The 22423-nt window shown below is 36.5% G+C and overlaps 1 protein-coding gene across 3 annotated transcripts in view; it reads right to left on the bottom strand.

The window, feature by feature from the left end:
• The window catches only part of FAM169A (family with sequence similarity 169 member A), a 64230-nt gene that overhangs the window by 13052 nt on the left and 28755 nt on the right, over positions 1-22423 (bottom strand). For 2 of the 3 annotated variants that reach the window (XM_032629132.1, XM_032629133.1), the window contains exons 6-10: positions 11166-11345; positions 6295-6423; positions 5667-5779; positions 3119-3158; positions 2434-2584 (exon numbers count right to left, since the gene is read on the bottom strand). In XM_032629132.1, coding sequence (XP_032485023.1) covers positions 2434-2584; positions 3119-3158; positions 5667-5779; positions 6295-6423; positions 11166-11345 — 613 coding nt within the window. The remainder of the gene's footprint in view (positions 1-2433; positions 2585-3118; positions 3159-5666; positions 5780-6294; positions 6424-11165; positions 11346-22423) is intronic. The other variant, XM_032629134.1, reaches the window with a different exon arrangement.

The following is a 22423-nucleotide window of genomic DNA, read 5'->3' as shown; positions in this document are numbered from 1 at the left end:
AGGCTCAGATGACAGCATTTTTTTTAACCAATAAGTATTCTTAAATTAAGGTATGTACTTTTTTTTTAAACATGCTATCGCATACTTAACAGACTACAGGATAGTGTAAAAAACTTTTATGTGCACTAGCAAACCAAAATATTTGATTTATTGTGATGGTCACTTTATTGCGGTAGTCTGGAACTGAACCTACATCTCTGAGGTATGCGTGTATTAATAATGCCCCTTTCATTCTCAAAAATTTCAGTTTGGACAATAAACGACATAGTTTAGTTCTACCTGTGAAATGCCTTTCAAACAAATACGTAACTTTATTCCCATTCTCATCTTCCTACTTCAGGCCCAATTCTCTCTGGACACTGTAACTTCTTCCCAACTCATGTTCAGACTTGCAATATATACATTCTTTAGTAAGGTTTTCAGAACTATGTTTCTTTTTTTTTTTTTGCCTGCATCCATGGCAAAGATCATCCATGCAAGATCTTAGTTCCCCGAAGAGGGATCGAACCCAGGCCCCCTGAAGTCGAAGCACAGGGTCTTAACCACTGGACCGCCCGGTAAGTCACCAGAGTTTGTTTCTAATACACATATCTGTACCAGTGACAGTCCAGCTCAGAAAATTCTGATGGTTCTCTATGGCTTGGAGAATAAAGCATGCCTCCTTTCAAAGCCTAACATGACCAGACCCTTATATTTTTACCTCCTACTCGATGCTACCATTTACCTATACATCAGTTTTCCTTACCAACACTCCTCCCAGCTTTGTGCCTTTGCTCATGTTACTCCTGCAGTCTAGAACTGCACAGTGCAATACCGTAGCCACGAGACACTTGTCATTATTTACAGTAATTAAAACTGAGTGAAATTAAAAACTCAGCTCCTCAGTTGCACTAGCCATACTTCAAGTGCTCGGTGATGAGCAAACTGAGTAGTGGCTGCCATGCTGGACAGGGAAGGGCAGACAAAGAACATGTCCACCATGACAGAAGGTTCTTTGGACAGCCCTGGTGTAGACCAGGAGTCAGCAAACTTTTCCTTTAGGTTTTGTGAGCCATATGGTCTCTGAACAACTACTCAACTCCACCAGGGTAAAGCAAAAGCAACCATAATAAAAATGTGAACTAATAAGCACAGATGTGTTACAATAAAATTTTATTTACAACAATAGGTGGTGGGCCAGATGTGGCCCATAGACCATAGTTTGTAGACCCTCGAACTAGAAAAGAAAGTCTTCTTTCCCAACTCTGCTTGTTGAGTTTCTACTTATCTTTGAAGCCCTAGCACAAATGTCAAATTTCTCTATCCCCTCAATTAGAATCAATCACACCCTCCTTTGTAATCATAGCACTTTGCACTTCTATTATTATATCACAATCCACCTTGCAGTGCTCTTAACCTGTGTCACAGGTACAGATATGTGTATTAGAAACTTACAGACAGTCGATTCTTCAAGGGCAAAGATGAAGTTTTGTTCTTCATAGTGTCTGAGCACTTAAGCATTTAGTCTCACTGTTACTATTTTATGAAAAGCAAAAAAAATTCCACAATAATTCTGAGATGTTCAATTTAAAATTTACTGTTACATTCCCTTCTAAAAAGGGTATTACAACAAAATGTTGCTCAGTGAAAAAAACTATAATTATCTAAACTCATTACTCTTCACAAATTAAATATTTACTTAAATTTGACTTTAAAGTGATAAATTTTTAATTAAAATATAACATTTACATAATTATCCAAATTTAAAGTTACATACATAATGAAATTGGCAGAGTTACAGAATTCTCTACCTGAGTAGAATAATTTCACAACTAAAATGGCAACACTATGAATGGTTGACTCAGGAACAGTTAGCAGAGACTATCAGAGCAAAAGCCTAATTTAGCTATAATATTGAAAATCTTGCTTTCTTTAAGATTCAAAGGAAGATGGAGAATAAGGTTTTGATCCAAGTGTTCTGTTGATTCAGCTGGCTATTAAGTTTCTGGAGGAGTTGACAATACCATTTATGGCTATCACTAATTTGTTATATTCTATAACCCAGTAAAATGAATCAGTTATAAAGTAAAATTGAGGGTTTTTAAAATTGACTAAACCTCAGCACTGCTAAAAACCATAGCTACTGTCAAATTCAAAGTTGACAATAATGACTCATCTGGGATAATATAATCACTAGAATATTCTCCTGGATTTTCACACAAGAGACTAAATCATGAGTTTATTCCACTCTCTTACTAGCAACTTCTCCCTATACCACTGTCAAAGTGACACTTACCAAGTGTAATCAATAATCTTGTGGAAGAACTCAAATACAAAGTTCTACACCAAGGTCATTTACTACACAAACAATAAACTTCACCTTAAAAACGAAATACTAATAATATGAAAATAAGAATAAACAAAATAACGAGAGTAAAATAAACAATACTTCACTTGTTCACTGAAGCTGTAGGTGAAGTCTGGGGAGTCTTTTCATCTTCCCCTTGAGAACTACTAAATTCAGAATCCTGAAACCGTTTTCCAATCTTTGGCCGCTTTAGATGACTACTTCGAGTACGAGTGGAAACAGGTGTTTTACCGTGACCTGAGGAAAAAACGGCAAAACTATAATTGATTATGTATTCAAAGGATTACCTATTAAAATACACAGAAATGAAAAAAAAAAACACAGAAATGCAAGAACTACGCTAGTTTACCTAAATCCCCAACATTACACACTTCCTCTCTGTCACTTCAGGTTAAGAAACCATGTCAGTGTCTTTTTCTAAACCATGAAATAACCTTGTCAGTATTCATTCCTCACATTTCTGTGTCACCTTGAGTTTTTGCAAAGTGTTTCTGCATTTTCACTTAGACCCTCTTCCAATAATCTTGGGAAATGAACAAGGTACACATTACTGTCCCTATTTTACAGGTAAGGAAATGAAAACAAAAAAAGGCAAAATAGCTTACCTAAGTGTTCACACAGCAAAATCAGTGGTAAAAGAACCCAGATCTAGATTTTAGGGCTGGAGAAGTCTTCACTTTACTCTAAGGGACACACCCACACAGACACAGACACACACACTTAATTCTAACTGTCTCAAACACTTACTAATAGACCAGCTGAATTTCTTACCTTCAGAAGTACTTGCAAAGGCATCTTTTAGAGAATCAATCTAAAACAGAGATACAGATTAAAACCACAAGTTTTAGATCCTTTCTTCTCCCTATGGATCTACTTCATACAGTTACAAAGAAAATCTTTTTAAAAGTCTTTCAAATAGCACCTTTTGTACTCACTATTCATCAACTAAGAAATTCACTTAGGAAGTAAAAAAGCTGTATTATAGCTTCAGCTATATTATGAGCTTAAGAACTCAGGAAGCCATCTAATATGCTATAGTGATATACATGGGGTTTCTGAATGTTCTGTTCTTGGCTCCCTTCTCAGTCCTCATCCTCCTTCTATGTAACTGTATCTACTACCTTTACTTCAACAGCTATTTGCTGATGAGTCCAAATATACAATTTAATCTCCCCAACTTTTTTCCTGATTTCCAAATGATGAATCCAGATATACAATTTAATCTCCCCAACTCTCGCCCCGATTTTCAAAGCTCTATTTCCAGTGAAATCTCTCTCCAGCGGATACTCCACCAATTTCACATCCAACTTGTCCCAAACTGAAATCTTACATTTTCCCAATATTATTCTCTATCTTGGTTAATGGCAATAACAATTCAGTATGCCATTCCAACCAAAATCCTCTGAGGCAGTAATGCCTTCTTCTTCTTGTCCCTCATTCAATCAACCACAAAGCCTGTCAATTTTGACTCTGAAGAATCTCTCAAAACTGCCCCCTCTTTTGTACTACCAATGCTTTAATTCAAGCATTTATCATCTTTATCATGAAGGTGTACACCTTATATATGTACAATTTTTGTCAATTATACCTCAATAAAGCTAAAAAAAATTATGTAGTTAAAATAAACAAACAAAACCACTTCCCCATGTGGCTACTGATTTAAAAAAAAGATTAAAAAAAACAGTTTAATATGAGAAATATTTTCCTTGAATTAAAATATTAAAGGAATATAAGGAATATGAATTTCTAAAATGAAAAAAAGTCTAATTTATATTGCCAACCTTATAATATGGTGAAATCTTAATATGTTCTCATTAAAATGACACACTTTAAACTATATGGCTTAAGATAAAAGTAGATCATTGCTCTCACCACATTTATGAGAAGAGTAGATTTTTCTACTTTCCCTGGTCTTATGATATCTGACCAGGACTAAAATGAATTTGAATATATCTGAGGAATTTGGAATGCAGTATAATAGAACTGGGGCTTATTCTGAAGTCTGAAATTCCAAAGGTAGAAAAAAAAAAAACTGAACTCCTTATATATACTGTATCAATATTATTTATATTATCCTTAAAAATGTTTTTAAAAACTTTTACTCAAAATAGTCAACGCTCATGCTAACTAAGACAGGAGAAAAGAGGCATAAATAGGGCTTCCCTGGTGGCACAGTGGTTCAGAGTCTGCCTGCCGATGCAGGGGACACGGGTTCGTGCCCCGGTCTGGGAAGATCCCACATGCCGCGGAGCGGCTAGGCCCGTGAGCCATGGCCGCCGAGCCTGCGCATCCGGAGCCTCTGCTCTGCAATGGGAGAGGCCACAACAGTGAGAGGCCCACGTACCACAAAAAAAAAAAAAAAAAAAAAAAAAAAGGGCACAAATAATTCCCCAAAGCACTGTGTCTCTGAAATGTACATGTATTTACATAGACATATTCAACACTCACTAAAAATATATTCAGATACCCGTGTACAAAACAAATATGACTGTATTAAATGCCACCACAACAAAACACTGCATAAAAATAGACCTCTAGGACCCCATCAATGAACCTGTATTTTAAATAATATCAAGTAGTTTCTAGAAAAGTACCTGGTAAATCCTCTGGAATTCAGTAATGGGACCTGCCCTTCTACTTTCACGTTACCTAGTATTTGCAAAGTATATTATATTCCACAAAGACCTAACACATATAGCCACAGACTTCCCAAAATAACTTCATAACCTTTCACCTACTACTAATTCCACTTCTACAAATTTATCTGTGCAAGGAAATAATTACATTTGCTCAAAGATTCATGTATAAATGCATTCACGGCTGGGTCGCTTATAAATATAAAAAACTTAAATATAAATGTTAAGGAAACAAATGCTGGTATTTATATATAATAGAATAGTGTACTATTTAACAACGATTTAAAACAGTAATGACATAGAAAATGCTTACAATATTATGTTAATGGAGAAAAGCAGTTAGAAGCAGCATAAAAGAAAAACAAAAATGAAATATGCAGACACATGTTTCATAATATATATTAAGTACATATACAAAAATGTTAGTTGCTACATCTAAGGTAATGGAATTATAGCTTTTTATTTTCTTCTACATTATTTTGTGTATTCCAAATTATTTTTCAAAGAAAATTAAATCTTAGACACCAACTAACATAAAATGCCAAGTAACTAACACAACAGAAGTTACATAAGTCTGTTGAATGAACAATAACATTAAAAAAGTTAAATATTAGTATTAGCTGAACCTCTTTTTTAAAAACAGCAAAATTATTATTTCCTACAGTAAACAACAGTGTACCTACCGTTAGCTGCATCTCACTAGACAGACTGTCTTCAGCTCCTGCTTCATAGTCTGGAACAGATCCAAGACCGTATTCTCCAGACACAGGTCTTTTAGCTTCATTTTGAGAAACTGCTGTGTGTAAAAGAAGTTTTTAAATTGTAAACCAGTTAGTGCCTGCTTTTAATTGTAACACTCTTTGTACTGATTTTTACAAAGCCCTAAAGAAGAGTGTTGAAAATCCAAGTGTGGGATATCCCCTTCACCAATATCTTATAATGAAGCCTTGAAATTGTAAAGAGTCTTAAACAGGTATCTGTATGTAGTGACTTCAAGGGGAGATGCATGAAACTGGGTACTACCTTTGATCCACTGATGCCTATTCTATGCTGTTTGAGTAAACTGTGTTTATTTCTTATCCACCAATTCCTACTGGACTACTGGGCTACGTTCTACTGGACTACTCTAGGTCCTCTGACTATTAGTGACTCAAATGTTTACATATAACAAAAATTCAAAGTTTAGAAAAGGAGGTCTGTTACTAGAGAGAACACATTACAATACACCACTATTCTGGAGTATAAGACACAACCATAATTAGGCACTGCTTTTTTAAGCTGGACTTGTGTTCAAACTGAAAACATTCTTACCTGTAATTTTAAATGTTTCTCTTTGTAATGCTCTGGTGATTGGTATTCTCTGGTACCAGTGTCCAACACCTTCAACTTCCCAAAGCAATTCATGGTCTCCTGGATATTTTTCAAAGTACTGGTTGCAAGCTGAAAAACACATTGAAAGTTTTCTAGAAATCCCCAAAATCAAATGTTTGGGCAAACAGAAGATGGAAAGTAAGCTGTCCAAGTCACTTAATGGGGCTAGCATAACTTTGATACCAAAAACACCAAGGAAACTCGAGAAAATTATACAGCAGTCTCATTTATGAATAAACAAAGATAAAGATGATAAACCTCACCAGTTGTGAAGGAAATATAAGATGAAACAGCAGGATTCCATTTTCACACCCATCAGATAATAACAAGCATCAGAAAAATAAGGGAAATGGAAACTCCTACACTGCTGGTGTGAGAACAATTTTAAAGTGCTTAGGCAAGTTGAAGAAAAATATTTTATGATCCAATTCTACTTCTAGGTATACACTGTAATGACTTATACATATGCAGAAGAAGGCATCTATAATGATCATTACAGGACTGTTTTAGGCGGTACAACCTCGGTGCCCATCATTAGGGGATATATGAATAAATTATGTATACAATAAAATACTATACAGCAACTACAACCAATAAACTACAGCTACATATAATTAACGTTGATAAATCTAAAAAAAAAGTCAGTAAAAAAACAAGTCAATATTACCTACAAAAGGATGTCATTTTATAAGTTTAAAAACACATTAAACAAAATGATGCAGCATCTAAAAAAAAACAAAATAATGCCATTTGCAGTGACATGGATGGACCTAGAGATTGTTATACTGAGTGAAGTAAAACAGAAAGACATCATATGATACCGCTTATATGCGGAATCTCAAAAAAGGTACAAATGAACTTATTTACAGAACAGAAATAGAGTCACAGATGTAGATAACAAACTTATGTTACCAAGGGGGAAAGGGGTGGGGGGTCGGATAAACTGGGAGACTGGGTAGTGTACACTACTATATATAAAATAGATAATAAGAACATACTGTATAGCACAGGAAACTCTACTCAGTACTCTGTAATGACCTAAATGGGGAAAACAATCTAAAAAAGAGTGGGTATATGTATAACTGACTCACTTTGCTGTACAGCAGAAATGAACACAATATTGTAAATCAACTATACTCCAATAAAAATTAATTTAAAAAATAGTAAAATAATTTAAAAAATGATACAGCCTCTGTGGAAAATGGTTTGACAATTCTTCAAAAAGTTAAACATAGAATAATAACCCAGCAATTCCACTCTTAGGTTTATATCCAAAAGAACTGGAAGCAGGGACTCAGATATCTGCACACCCATGTCCACAGCACCATTATTCATAGAAACACAGAAAGGTAGAAACAACCCAAGCATCCATCAATAGATAAATGGATAAACGAAATGTCACATATTCACACAATAAAAATCTACTCAGCCATAAGAAGGAATGAAATTTTGATATATGCTACAAAAAGGATGGAACTTAGACATTATGCTGTGTGAAATAAGGCACAGAAGGGCAAATATTGTATGAATCCACTTATGTGAGGTACCTAGAATAAGCAAATTCATGACAGACAGCAGAAAAGAAGTTAGAGAATGAGGGGAGAGGAGAAGGGGGATTATTGTTTGAAGGGGACAGAGTTTAGATTGGGGATGATGAAAAAGTTTTGGGTACAGACAGTGATGATGGGGACACAGTATTGGGAATGTAGTTAATGCCACTGAATTGTACCCCTACAAACGGTTAAAATGATAAATATTATGTTATGTATATTTTATGACCAAAAACTGTTGAGGAGACACTGCTCTGGGAAAGATCCCCGGTGTTCTCCTTACTCACTGCAAGTGGTAAGTTCTCCCACTCTATGGCTTGGTGTGTCTTCTGGCTCAACAATCACCAAGAGGTGAACCCAGTTTCCGGGCAACACCTCTAATAGGGCAAATGAGGGGAACTTCAGTGCTATCTAAATTATATTTTGGGAAGTGTGAAAATCTAAAGTAACTGTTTAAATAAGAATATATACAAAATAAATCTAAAATTATTATTTTTAAAAACTTTAAATTTCTTAAAATAAAAAAGCACAAGAAATAATGCTTTATAGTGTTTATAGACATAGACTTATGTGTGAAAACATGGGCAGGAAGGATATACACCAACTTGAGGAACACAATTATCTCTGGGGAGGAAAGAAGAAAGGGGAATGGGGTTAGGGAGGAGTCCAAAGAGAACATCAACTGTATCTACGCTTTGTTCAGGTCTCCCAAAAAATAAATGAAAACAAATATGGCAAAATCTTAACATTTGTTAATCTGGACACTGGATATGTGGACACAAGGATACCATTTGCTCACTTTTTCCCCACATATTTGACAATATTTCTCATGTTTTCTGGTTGTAGTTCCTATACTTATTAGGAAGGGAAAAGCTGGAGAAAACCAACAGGCCACACCGAGTCCTCTGCCTGAAATAAAATAACTAAAATAGCAGAGGATACCTTACATAATACATAAGCACCTATAATTCACTTGGTATTCAATTTATTTAACATGAGAATCCTAAAAAAGGGTAACAGAGAGTCTGCCTGCAGTAGATGTGTTTGCATTCCTTCCCAAATTTAGTAAAGTAATAATTAGACTTTAAGAGGAAAATCCATTTTCATATTATCCAAGGGTATACAGGGTTCATTCCATTCTCATGTATGGCTCTAGACAGAAACTGTGATTCAAGATGGACATGCAACACTTGGCTCTTGTTTTATGGATTTTTGGTATTAAAAGGGGGAATAGAAACTTAGAACAAAAATATTTTTTCAGTGGAAATAAATATCTGATGTTAGGTTAAAATCAATGGTAAATTATATTTTATAAAAGTTTTCTAATAAATTACTTTCCAGGTTAAATATTACTTCATTAAGAAAAGAGTAGTGCTATATGGACTTTACACAAATGCAAACATAAATCCACTAATTGCTTTTAAAACACCACAACACAATATATCCACACAATGAAATACTAAACAGCACTAAAAAAGAATAAATAGAGCTACATGAATCCACGGGAATGAATCTCATAATGATAAAGGTGAATAGAAAAAGAAAACTACAGAAGAATTCATACAGTACATATTATTTATATAAAATTCTTTATTTTTTTTGCTGCACTGAGCAGCTTGTGTGATCTTAGTTCCCCAACCAGGGACTGAACCCCGGGCCCTCGGCAGTGAAAGCACAAAGTCCTAACTACTGCACAGACAGGGAATCCCCTGAACTTTTTAAATACGTAAAACAATATGACATTGTTGGAGGATGTATACGTATTTATTAAAAGTCTAAGAAATGCATGGGGAAAATAAATGCCAAATTGAGGATAGTGCTTATTTCAGGGAAGGGAGTAAGCTAATTGGATAGGACAGAAGTTCAACTTATATTGGCAATGATCCACTTCTCATGGATGGTACATGCTGGATGATACATGAGTATTTGTTACCTTATTCTTTATATTTTTTTGTATATCTGAAATTTCTTTTTTTTTTAATTTAAAAAGCCACCACAGACAAATAAGCCAAAGAAAGAATGGTTAAAGGATCTAAATAGACATTTTTCCAAAGGAGGTACATAAATGACCAATAAGCACATGAAAAGATGCTCAACATCAAATGCAAATCAAAACTACAATGAGATGCCACTCCACATCCACTGAGATGGCTCTAATAAAAAAGACAAATAGGGCTCCCCTGGTGGTGCAGTGGTTGAGAGTCTGCCTGCCGATGCAGGGGACACGGGTTCGTGCCCTGATCCAGGAAGATCCCACATGCCGTGAAGCAGCTGGGCCCATGAGCCATGGCCGCTGAACCTGCGCATCCGGAGCCTGTGCTCCGCAATGGGAGAGGCCACGACAGTGAGAGGCCCGCGTACCGCAAAAAAAAAAAAAAAAAAAAAAAAAAGACAAATAATAATGAGTGTTGGCGAAGATATGGAGAAATTGTAACTCTCATACAATGTTTATGAGAACGTAAAATGGTGTGGTTGCTTTGGGAAACAGTCTGGCAATTCCTCAAAAGGTTATGGCCAAGCAATTTCATCCACGCCTAGGTATATACACCAGAGTAATGCCCACACAAAAGCTACACAAATGTTCAAAGTAACACTATTCGTAATATCTAAAAAGGGGAAACAATCCTGAAGTCCATCAACTGATGGTGGATAAACAAAATGTGGCATATCCACACAAGGGAATACTCCTCAGTCATTAAAAGAAAAAAATGAAGCACTGATTCATGCTACAACATGGATGAACCTTGAAAACATCTATGCAAAATGAAAGAAGCTAGACACAAAGGGCTTACAATATAATTACATCATACAATTCCATTCATATGAAATGTCCAGAACAGGTAAATCCATAAACACAGAAAATAGATTAGTGGTTGATTGCTAGGGGATAAAGGAATGGGGGAATAGAAGAGTGACTGCTAATTGGTACAGGTTTTCTTTCTGGCGTGACGAGAATGTCCTGGAATTAGACAGTGGTTATGGTTGCATAGCTGTGAATATAATAAAGAAACACTGAATTGTACACTTTAAGAGGGTGAATTTTATGGTATGTGAGTTATATTTCAACTTTTTAAGAAAGTTACCACACCCCCAAAATGCCATTTATGTGGAGGTAAGGGCACATTTGCAAAATTAAGCCCTAGAGAGCCAAGGAATATAATTTACTTAATATTGATATATGCACATTTAAAATATCCTGCAGAAACAAGTCAGAAGTGACACTGAGACAAGTTTAACTTTCTAAAAACTTAATCCAATTACCTATGTACATGAGAGAGGTCAGTGGGTACCGCAAGCCCAGTGCATCTTCTGTAAAGGAATCAACAAAGTCCTCCAGCATATGAAGCCCAAAGTCTTTGCCTCTATATTTCTTTCTTACGAACATTGTATCAAGAACTGGCAGTTGGTAGCTTTGGGTAAGAAACGAGGCACATATGCTTCCTGCAGTCATAAAACAGAAATCCAACAATTTTTCACATTTAAAAGGCCACATATGTATATACATTTAGAGAACATGAGTTAAATCTAAAATTGGTTAGTTTTTCTTACATCAAGAAAAATGTCAAAGACACACTTAAGTTTTATAATATAAAATGCTTTCCAGCTATTACGTATCATAATGTATACGAGATGATGAGAAGAGCTATTTATTTTACGTTTGCCAACAGTATCTCATACAAGATAAAACAACTATTACCATTTGATGAACTATATACTAGAATACATATCACTGTCCATAGACTTGCACAGCTTTAAAACTCATCAACTATTAAAATTTCAAATTTAAAGAGTATTTGGTGATTGTATATAGTTTATATTATAATACATGAAGTATCTAATTCCAACCTTAGTAATGTGAAATATTCATCTTTTCCCTTTACTTTTTGCCTAGTGATTACAGTCTCATTTGTTATCTATTTAATGATGGCAAAGAAGTGAATTAGTTCTCCAAATTTTTAAGGACTATGGATTAGGACTAAATGGAAACATCTGTTTTAGAAATGGCTAAGTCAGCAATCTTTCTGCTGTGAATATGTTTTAAAATATCTTGTACGTTTAAGGTTTAACAGGAGAAATGTTTGTAGTAGTAATTAAATATGTCTCTCCTTGTTACATTACAGAGCTATTCTGATTTGTCTTTTAAGAACCCTGATTTGGGTTTTGACCCTCCAAATAGATGTGTAAGCACCTGTAATGTATCTTAAGATAGTTTATAAGTTGAGGGCATCATGGTGGGGCAGCCCACTTTCTATTAATTTTAGTATTAATTCATAGTTAGCTATCAGTCAACATTCTACTTTTTTGTGCCTCAAGTAAAACAATCTATTATTCTCAGTTACATTATTCACATGAGTTTGGATAATTATAATAACGTAGTTCAAGAAAGAAACAAAATTTCAGGTAACAAACACCTCACAAATTAACTTTTACCAATCATATCATTTGATGAGTTGGTCAATATAACAAGGATTTTTTTAGTTCAACCAAATAATGAATTACTTATGATTAAATTGGAGAACTTCAATAACTTTTTGCAATGGACTCTAAGACTATCAACTAACTTAAATTCAGAATAGTTAATGCACATTGCTACGTACTTAGATCTTAACTGCTGACATTCAGTTCGGATACTGCTAAGGGTCAAAATGTCTTATATAGTGATTTAGTTAACAATATTGTATTATATACTTTCAATTTACTAAAAAGGTAGATCTTAAGCATTAGCACCTCAAGAAAAAAAAAAGAAAGAAAATGGTAACCATATGAGGCAATAAATATATTAATTATCTTGATTTTGGTGAATATTTCACAACGTACATCAGATCATCAAGTTATACACATTAAACATATACAACTTCAAATTATCAATTATATTCAATAAAGCCAAAATAAATAAATAAATTTTTAAAGAATCTAACAGGTAGTCTCACCAACAAGGCTACTGTGACCATTATCAGTTTTTAATGCCTTAAAATCAGGGTTTTCTCATAGTAACTGCCAGAAGTGATAATGAAATCAAAGGAGACATTACTTTAGAAGTAGCAGTAATTCAAAGGACAAAGCAAAAATGAGAAGAGAAAGCACTATTTAGTTCTCAATACCATCTGAGGATCTGTTGCTATTTACTATTATGCGTGCCTCAGAATACCAACTATCTGAAGTAAATTTCCCACAAATTATTTTTTTTTTTCTGTTTTCACACAAACATTCCTTTAAGTAGAGAAAAGGTAAAGTCCAGCATCTAACAGTGTTCAAATGATCCATTTATGGAACTAATAGTGTTCACAAAGTGTAACGTTCTACCATTTACTCACCATGTACATATTCATTTCAAAAAATCATGCTAATTCTCTTTTGCCTACACCTTCAATACTTATTTTTGTATTTGTATCAGGTTCTACCCTGATACAAAAAGCAATCAAATAAAGGGCAGAAAACCTCTGCCCTGTTACCAGAGATTCTTCAGACACATCAACAGCTGCAGTTTAATTGCACACTTAGTAAAGTAAAAACCACAACCTCCTAACTTAGATGAAGTTTTCATTAAAATAAATCTACTAATTGAAATAAAATTAAATTTAGCATTGCATATGGCAGCTTGAATATTTATATTCCTCAGAGGACCACTTTTGGCCACCTTCTTTTTCTACATGCTCTCTCTGGGTAATCTCACCTACTCTAAAGCCGTCTACCATTTATCCAAATGCTCATGACCACTAAACTTTTATTTCTGTAATACATGAGACTTACTACAAGATGAATGGAAGAGCTCATATAAATGTAAATACAACAAAAAACACATGATCATCTCCAAAGACAAAGCAAAATTCAGTACATTCATGATAAAAATACTCAACATCCTCAACCTGACAAGGGATCTATGAACAACCCACAGCTAACAAACATCACACTTAATGGTGAAAGTCTGGATGTTTCTCCCTAAGATCAGGAACAAGATAAAAATGTTTATCCTCGCCACTTCTACTCAACATGGTAAGGAGGTTCTAGCCAGGGCAATTAGGCAAGAAAGGGAAATTAAAGGCACCCAGATTGGAAAGAAAGAAGTAAAACCACATTCACAGATGACATGATCTTGTATATAGACCTTAAGATTTTCATCTTAAGAAAACCACTAAAAAATTATTATTTTTTAAAAAATATTTATTTATTGGCTGCACTGGGTCTTAGTTGTGGCACGTGGGATCTTTGTTGCCAAGTGCGGGATCTTTTAGTTGAGGCATACAGGATATAGTTCCCTGACCAGGGATCAAACCTAGGCCCACTGCATTGGAAGCACGAAGTCTTAACTACTGGATCACCAGCGAAGTCCCAGAAATCCACTAAAAAATTATCAAAACTGATTTTTTTTACAAGTTCGGCAAGGTTACAGGATATAAGATCAATATACAAAAATCAGTTGGGGACCTCCCTGGCAGTCCAGTGGTTAAGACCCCAGGCTTCCACTGCAGGGGGCACAGGTTCAATCCCTGGTCAGGGAACTAGGAACCCACATGCCACGCAGGACAGCCAAAAAAGAAAAATCAATTGTATTTCTATACACCAGCAATGAGCAATCTGAAAATGAAACTAAGAAAACAATTCCACTTACAATAGCATCAACAAATAATAAAATTCTTAGGAATAAATTTAACAAAAGTACAAAACTTGTATACTGAAAACTACAAACATTTAAAAGAAATTAAGGAACACTTAAATAGGGCTTCCCTGGTGGCACAGTGGTTAAGAATCCACCTGCCAATTCAAGGGACACAGGTTCAAGCCCTGGTCCGGGAAGATCCCACATGCCGCAGAGCAACTAAGCCCGTGCGCCACAACTACTGAAGCCTGTGCTCTAGAGCCTGTGCACCACAACTACTGAAGCCCATGTGCCTAGAGCCCGTGCTCCGACAACAAGAGAAGCCACCACAATGAGAAGCCCACGCACCGCAACGAAGAGCAGCCCCCACTCACCGCAACTAGAGAAACCTCAGGCACAGCAACAAAGACTCAATGCAGCCAAAAACAAATAAAATTAAAAAAAAAAAAAAGAACACTTAAATAAATGGAAAGACATCCCATGTTCATGGTTCAGAAGACAACACTGTTAAAATGTCAATACTCCCCAAACGGACCTACAGGTTCAAAATCTCAGCTGGATTTTTTGCAGAAATTGACAAAGTAATCCTAAAAATCATATGGAAACGCAAAAAAAACACAAACAGCCAAAACAATCTTAACAAAGAAGAACAAAGTTGGAAGACTCACACTTCCCATTTTAAAACTTACAAAGCTACATACAGTAATCAAGCCAGTGTGATATTGGCACAAGAATAAACAGAGACCAACAGAACAGAAGTTCCAGAAGCAAAACCTCTTATTTATGGTCAACTGATTTTCAACAGGAGTCCCAAGGCATTTCTATGGGAACAGAATAGTCTTTTTAAATGAATGGTGCTGGGACAACTGGATATCCCTATATGCAAAAAAATGATGTTGGACCCCTCCCCCTTTCCTCAGACCATATACAAAAATTAACTGCAAATGGATCATAAACATAACTTTAAGTGCTAAAACTATAAAATCTTCGAAGAAAACACAGAAGTAAATCTTCATCACCTTGGGGTAGGAAAAGCCTTCTTACCTACAACACCAAAAGCCCTACACCACCAAAAGCAAAAGTGACACGTAAAAAGAAGATAATTGGATTTTATCAAAACTAGTGCTTCAAAGGATACCATCAAGAAAGTAAAAAGACAACCCAAAAAATGAGAGAAAATACTTTCAAATTATATATCTGGTAAGGGACTTGTATCTAGAATGTATGAAAAATGCTTACAACTCAATAGTAAAAACACAAAACCCAATTTAAAAATGGGTTGAAGGGCTTCCCTGGTGGCGCAGTGGTTGAGAGTCCGCCTGCCGATGCAGGGGACACAGGTTTGGGCCCCGGTCTGGGAAGATCCCACATGCTGCGGAGTGGCTGGGCCCGTGAGCCATGGCCGCTGAGCCTGCGCATCTGGAGCCTGTGCTCTGCAACAGGAGAGGCCACAATAGTGAGAGGCCCGCGTACCGCAAAAAAAAAAAAAAAAAAAAAAAATGGGTTAAGGATTTAACAGACATTTCTCCAAAGACATACAAATGGCCAACAGGTATATAAAAAATGTTCAATGTCACTAATCATCAGGGAAATGGCAAATCAAATGAGGTATCACCTCATACCTGTCAGGATTGCTATTATCAAAAAAACAAAAACAAAAACAATGAAGACAACAAATGCTGGCAAAGATATGGAAAACTGGAACCTTTGTACACTGTTAATGGGAATGCAAAATGGTGCAGCCACTATGAAAAACAGTATAGAGGTTCCTCAAAATATTAAAAATAGAACTACCACATGATCCAGAAATCCCACTTCTGGGTATATATCCAAAATAATTGAAATCAGGATCTCAAAGAGATATTAACAATCCAGCACTATTCACAATAGTCAAGATGTGGTAAAACCTAAATGTCCACTGATGGATGATGGATAAAAAAAATATGGTATATATATATACAACAGAATAATATTCAGCCTCAAAACAAAAAGTAAATCCTGCAATATACAACATGGATCAACCTTGAGGACATTATGCTAAGTGAAATAAGCCAGTCACAGGACAAATACTGCATGATTCCAATTATATGAGGCATTTAAAATAGTCAAACTCACAGAAGCAGAGAGCAGAACAACGGTTGCCAAGGGCAGGGTGAGGGGGAATTGGGGAGCTGTTAATCAATAGGTTTAAAGCTTCAGTAAGGCCAGTTCTAGAGACCTGCTGTATAACATTACACCTATAGTCAGCAGTGTTGTAATCTACAGTTAAAAATCTGTTGAGAGTAGATCTTATGTTAAGTGTTCTTACCACAATAAAGATTACAAAACATTTTTTAAGATAAATAATCTAGACAGAAAGGAGATTAGTGGTTTCCAGGAATTTCAGGGTAAAGGAAATGAGGAGTGATAGCTAATGGGTACAGAAATTCCTGAGGTGATGAAAATGTTCTCAAATTAGACAGTAGTGATGGCTGTACAACTCTGTGAATATACTCAGAATCACTTCAGGGTGAATTTGATGATATATGAATTATAGTAGGATGGATCTCAAAATAGCTATTCTGAAAGAACACAAACTAAAAAAAAAATGTATATACTGTATGATTCCATTTTATAAAATTCCAGAAAAAGCAGGCTAATATATAATAATAGACAGCAAATAACTGTTTGCTTGGGGTCAAACAGGGGGAAGGAAGGATGGTTACAAATATGCACAAAGAAACTTTTGGGGGTAACAGATATGTTCATTATCTTGATTGTGGTGATAGTATCACAGCTGTATAAATAAGTAAAAATACAACAAATTGTAAACTTTAAATATGGTCAAGTTTTTGTATGTCACTTATACCACAATAAAGCTGGGGGGGGGAAGATTTTTTTTTAAAAGACCAACTCGATTTAAAAATGGGCAAAGGATTTGAATAGACATCCCAAAGACATATAAACAGCAAATACGCACATGAAAAGATGCTCAACATCCTTAGCCATTTAGGAAATGCAAATCAAAATGACAATGCCATGCCACTTCACACCTACCAGGTTGGCTATAGTCAAAAACATAGATAGGGCTTCCCTGGTGGCGCAATGGTTGAGAGTCTGCCTGCCAATGCAGGGGACATGGGTTCGTGACCCGGTCCGGGAAGATCCCACATGCCGCGGAGCGGCTGGGTCCGTGAGCCATGGCTGCTGAGCCTGCGCCTCCAGAGCCTGTGCTCCGCAACGGGAGAGGCCACAACAGTGAGAGGCCCACGTACCGCAAAAAAAAAAAAAAAACAGATAAAAATAAGTGTTGGCTCACAATGCAATGCTTAAATGAAATGCTTATTTTTTCACAATTTTCTGTGCATCTATATACTTTTGCTGAACAAAAAGAATCATTGCTTTATATCATGTTTACTTTTTCTTAAATAGTCTATTTTCCCATGTCATTAAATATTCTCTGAAAGCATTTAAAAAAGTATCGGCAAGGATGTGCAGAAACTGCAGTCCTGGTACATCGCTGGTGGGAATGTAAAACGGTGCGGTTGCTTTAGAAAACAGTCTGACAGTTCCTCAAAAGGCTAAATTTAGAGTTACCATATGAACCTGGAATTCCACTCTTAGGTATATAACCACGGGAAATAAAAACATCTACACAAATCTTCATAGCAGCATTATTCATAATGGCAAAATCATAAAAACAACTCAAAAGTCCATCAAATGATAAAAGACAATATTAGAATATCCATACAAGGGAATACTATTTGGCCATAAAAAGGAATGAAGTGCTGATTCAAGAATGGATGAAACGTGAAAACAGTATGCTAAACAAAAGAAGTCAGATACAAAAAACTATTCTGATTGTATGATTTCATTTACATGAAATGTCCAGAACAGGCAAATCTACAGGGACAGAAATCTATAAGCAGATTAGTGGTCGCCTAGGGACAGGTACCGAGGGTGGGGAGGGAATGGAGAGTGACTGTTAACGAGTACAGGGCAGGGTTTTTTTTGTGGTGACGAAAGTGATCGAAAATTGGTTACAGTGAAAGTTGTACAATTCTGTGAATACACTAAAAAAAATTGAATTGTATACTTTACATGTGTGAATTGTATGCTATATAAATAAACCTTAATAAAGCTGTAAAAATATAAATAAGCAACAAAATTTATACATGTGACTCCAATAAACCATTTATAATTAGATTTTTCATATACTCCCCAAACCTGCTTCTCCCCTCCTGTTTACTGATTTTTCAGTAAATCTCATCACCATTCTACCAGTGGCTCAGAGCAAAACATGAGATCTCAGCCCTGACTCTTCCTTCATAGGCCATGTACAATCCATCAGAAACACCGCAGCAATAACTTCATAATTTATCTCAATTATGATGACTTCTACCCCCTTCTCCCTTGCCCAAGCCACCATCACCTCTCACCAGGGTTTTCTGCAATAATAATCTCTTAACTAACGTAGCTCCTAACCCTGCCACCTCTCTTTCTGGTTTTCTACACGACAGAGCTACCTTTTTTAAAACGCCAATCAGATTGTGTCATGCCCATGCTTAAAATCCTCCACTGGATTCCTATCACCCACAGAGTGAAATTTAGACTCTTTCCTTGGCCTACTGGACGTGTCAGGATATGTGCCGGTCTCTCTCCATCCCCATATCACTCACTCCCTCTACTCTGGCCAAACCGTCCTTCTTGTTCTTTCTGAAACACCCTGAACTTTCTTCCATGGTGACTAGTCTCTAAGAGTACCAAAGTGGAAACTACCAGGCTTCTTAAGGTTTAGGACAGTGTCACTTGTGCTGCAGTCTACTGGTTAAAGCAAGTCACAGGGCCAACAGATTCAAGCAGGTTACACAAGGACATAAATACTGGAAGCACGGTTCACTGGGGGCCCTCACAGTAACACAGGAACTCACGTTCCTTCTATCTTGTGGCTTCTCCATCCCCTAGCTCTTCAGAATCTTTTGCATTTAGCAGACAGATGAGGAAAAGGAATGCATCTTAACCACTCTGCTCTGATGTCATACATATCATTTCTCTCATTACTATGGGAAGAATTAGTCACACAGCCCCACCTACTTGTGAAAGCAACTGAAAAACATAATCCCGGATTGGACAGTTGCTGCCAATGACAAGAATACAGAAGAGGAAGCACAAATATTTGGTAGAGAGCTAGCAGCCTCAGCTAACTTTCTGCTTTCTCTTTTCTCCCAGTAGATTAACATTTCCTTTTCAACTTTCAGGAAATCAACTTTGCATCTCAGCAGATAGTACCTTTTGCTGGCAGACTCCTTTCACAGTTATGTTTGCTTATCTCAGGCTATTTTCAGTAACTTATAGCCTAACACCAATATTGACAAATACACATACTCATGTTATACAATAGTTTTGACTGACCTCATTCACATTTTAAGATTACACTAACTTCTGTGGCCCACACAAATATCCACATCTCCCCCATGTGGTCCACTTTACATCTCTAACTACGTATCTCTACTTATATGTCCCATAGGAACACTGAACTTAACATATCAAATCCGAACTCAAGTATTACCAAATCCACTGCTCGTATATTCCCAATTTTAGTTAACAGCTTCCCACCTAGGCACCCGAGTCAAAACCCTCAAGATTCATCACTGGTTCCTCCCTTCCCCTTCCCACACACACGCACTGAAGTCACCTCACTGTGTCCATCCAGAAATCTCCCTCAAATCTGTTTCCTTCTTTATCCCTATTGCCTCTTTCCTAGATTGGTCCTTCCTTCACCTGGATGACTGAAATAGCTCTTTTAATCGAAGTCCCTGACTTCAGAACACAATTTCTTTATCCATCACCAAGTGCTACAAAAATTATCTCCCTAAAATATTTAATCATGATGCCCTTAAATAAAATTCTTTGATCACTTTGTGCCAATAAGATGAAGTTCCAATGTTTAGTATGGCATTTAAGAACCTTCACAAGGGGACCTCCATCTTTACCTCTCCCCACCCTACAATCCTTTTAGTCCCACCAGCTTGCTCAAGGTGGTGTTATAAATACACTTTGAACTTCCATGATTCTGTTCCTTTTTTCACATTTATATTCCATTCATCTGTTCAGTAAGAATTTTCCTTTTCTTTCCCCTTCTCTGCCTACTGACATCCTACTTATCCTTCAAAGCCACTTTTAAATATCTCTTTCTCAGTGACACCTTCCTCCAGGCAAAATTAACTGCCCCATTCTTCCATGACTACTACTGTTGATACCTCAAATATAGTACTTATCAAACTGAATTTTGGTTAGGTAACTAGTTTTCTGTCTCATCCACTAGACTTTTGGTGCTTTGAAGGCTCACCCCATGACCAGTCATTTTTGTGTCTCTACTGAGAATGGAATCAGCCCTACCTCCCCAATAAACAGAAACCTTATTGGGAAGTATATGCTTTTTAAGATGGCTAAACCTTGACCTGAAAACAAAGTACCCACCTCATTTCCCAATGATACATTTCAGGCAGCCACAGAGTACAGTGGGACTCCCCCATGCCTTTGCTCACCACCTTAAGAAAAGGATTAAGCCTAGACAGTCTCAAGGCCCTAAAATAAAACCTCAACCCTTCTCAAACACAAACTTCCACTATGTTTTGCCTTTAGCTATATGTATGATCAATACTTATCATTTTATATCACAGTTTTGTTATTCCTTAAGTAAACTTAAAACAGAAGGGCCAGATATCTGAATTTCAGTGAACAGAAAGTGAGTGATCTGCCCAAAAGAGGAGGTAAGATCATAGCTATAGCTCTCAGTAAAAAGGTTGGAAAGTCATAAGGAAAGCTAACTAGCAAATGAAGAGAGGAAAGAATGCTTCCACTATAAATTATTTCAAATGGAAATTACAAAAACCAAAACTATGTCTCCTGGTATTGATCATAATTCCCTTTAGAAGTGAATCAACAAAACTGATTTTAAAGTAGTTGTTGATTAGATTCTGCTTCTCCCATATGGTTCTTGTGCTTTTCCAAAACATGAGTCTTCAAACTGGACCAAGGTGATTCACAGTTGAGGCCAAATAATATTTCCAGGGCTTCCCTGGTGGCGCAGTGGTCGAGAGTCTGCCTGCCGATGCAGGGGACATGGGTTCGTGTCCTGGTCCGGGAGGATCCCACATGCCATGGAGCGGCTGTGCCTATGAGCCATGGCCGCTGAGCCTGCGCGTCCGGAGCCTGTGCTCGGCAACGGGAGAGGCCACAACAGTGAGGGGCCCATGTACCGCAAAAAAAAAAAAAAAAAAAAATCCAAAATAACACCTAATGATAGTGTCCTCCATTTGGCTTTTTTCTCAGCTTGTCTACACTAAAATGTGATATCTGATTTATACACATTTATGTCTTTTGTATTTCTTGACATAGGACAGTTAATAGAACTTCCACTGAATTAACAAGTGGTTTTCTTATTTTTCATACCTGTACGAGATTTTTTTCCTTAGCAGTTTTCTAGTTAGCACAGCCCTTTTAACAGGGGGACGTGATCAACATAGGCCCTGTGAGGATTTATAAACTTCATCTAGTTTTGCGGTAGACACTGATTAGACTCTGGGAATAGTTCCTTCTCTGATCATGTTCACTTCTTACTTTTAATCAAAGTTTTACATGTACATTGTTAGCATACAACAGTCCTCTAAGATTTGTTGGGGAAAAAAACATCCTGTGACTGCCTCCCTGATCCACACATACAAACACACTTTCCATCCCCCAGAAACGCACACTTTGGTCTTTTTCGGTATTTACCCCCGTAACTCTAAGTAACTTACTACTTCTTGCTTTTTCCATTTTAGGCATAATCAACTGGCTTCCCAGTGTGGAAGATGAGAATTTAGCTTCTATATACATGTACATACCCTACTCCCAATACACCATCACCATACTTCCTATACATGCCCTGCCCTATTAC

This window comes from Phocoena sinus, chromosome 3 (assembly GCF_008692025.1).
Source record: "Phocoena sinus isolate mPhoSin1 chromosome 3, mPhoSin1.pri, whole genome shotgun sequence".
NCBI classification, from domain to species: Eukaryota; Metazoa; Chordata; class Mammalia; order Artiodactyla; family Phocoenidae; genus Phocoena; species Phocoena sinus.
Note: the sequence above shows the minus strand (reverse complement) of the source record. Positions and strands in the feature narration are given on the sequence as shown.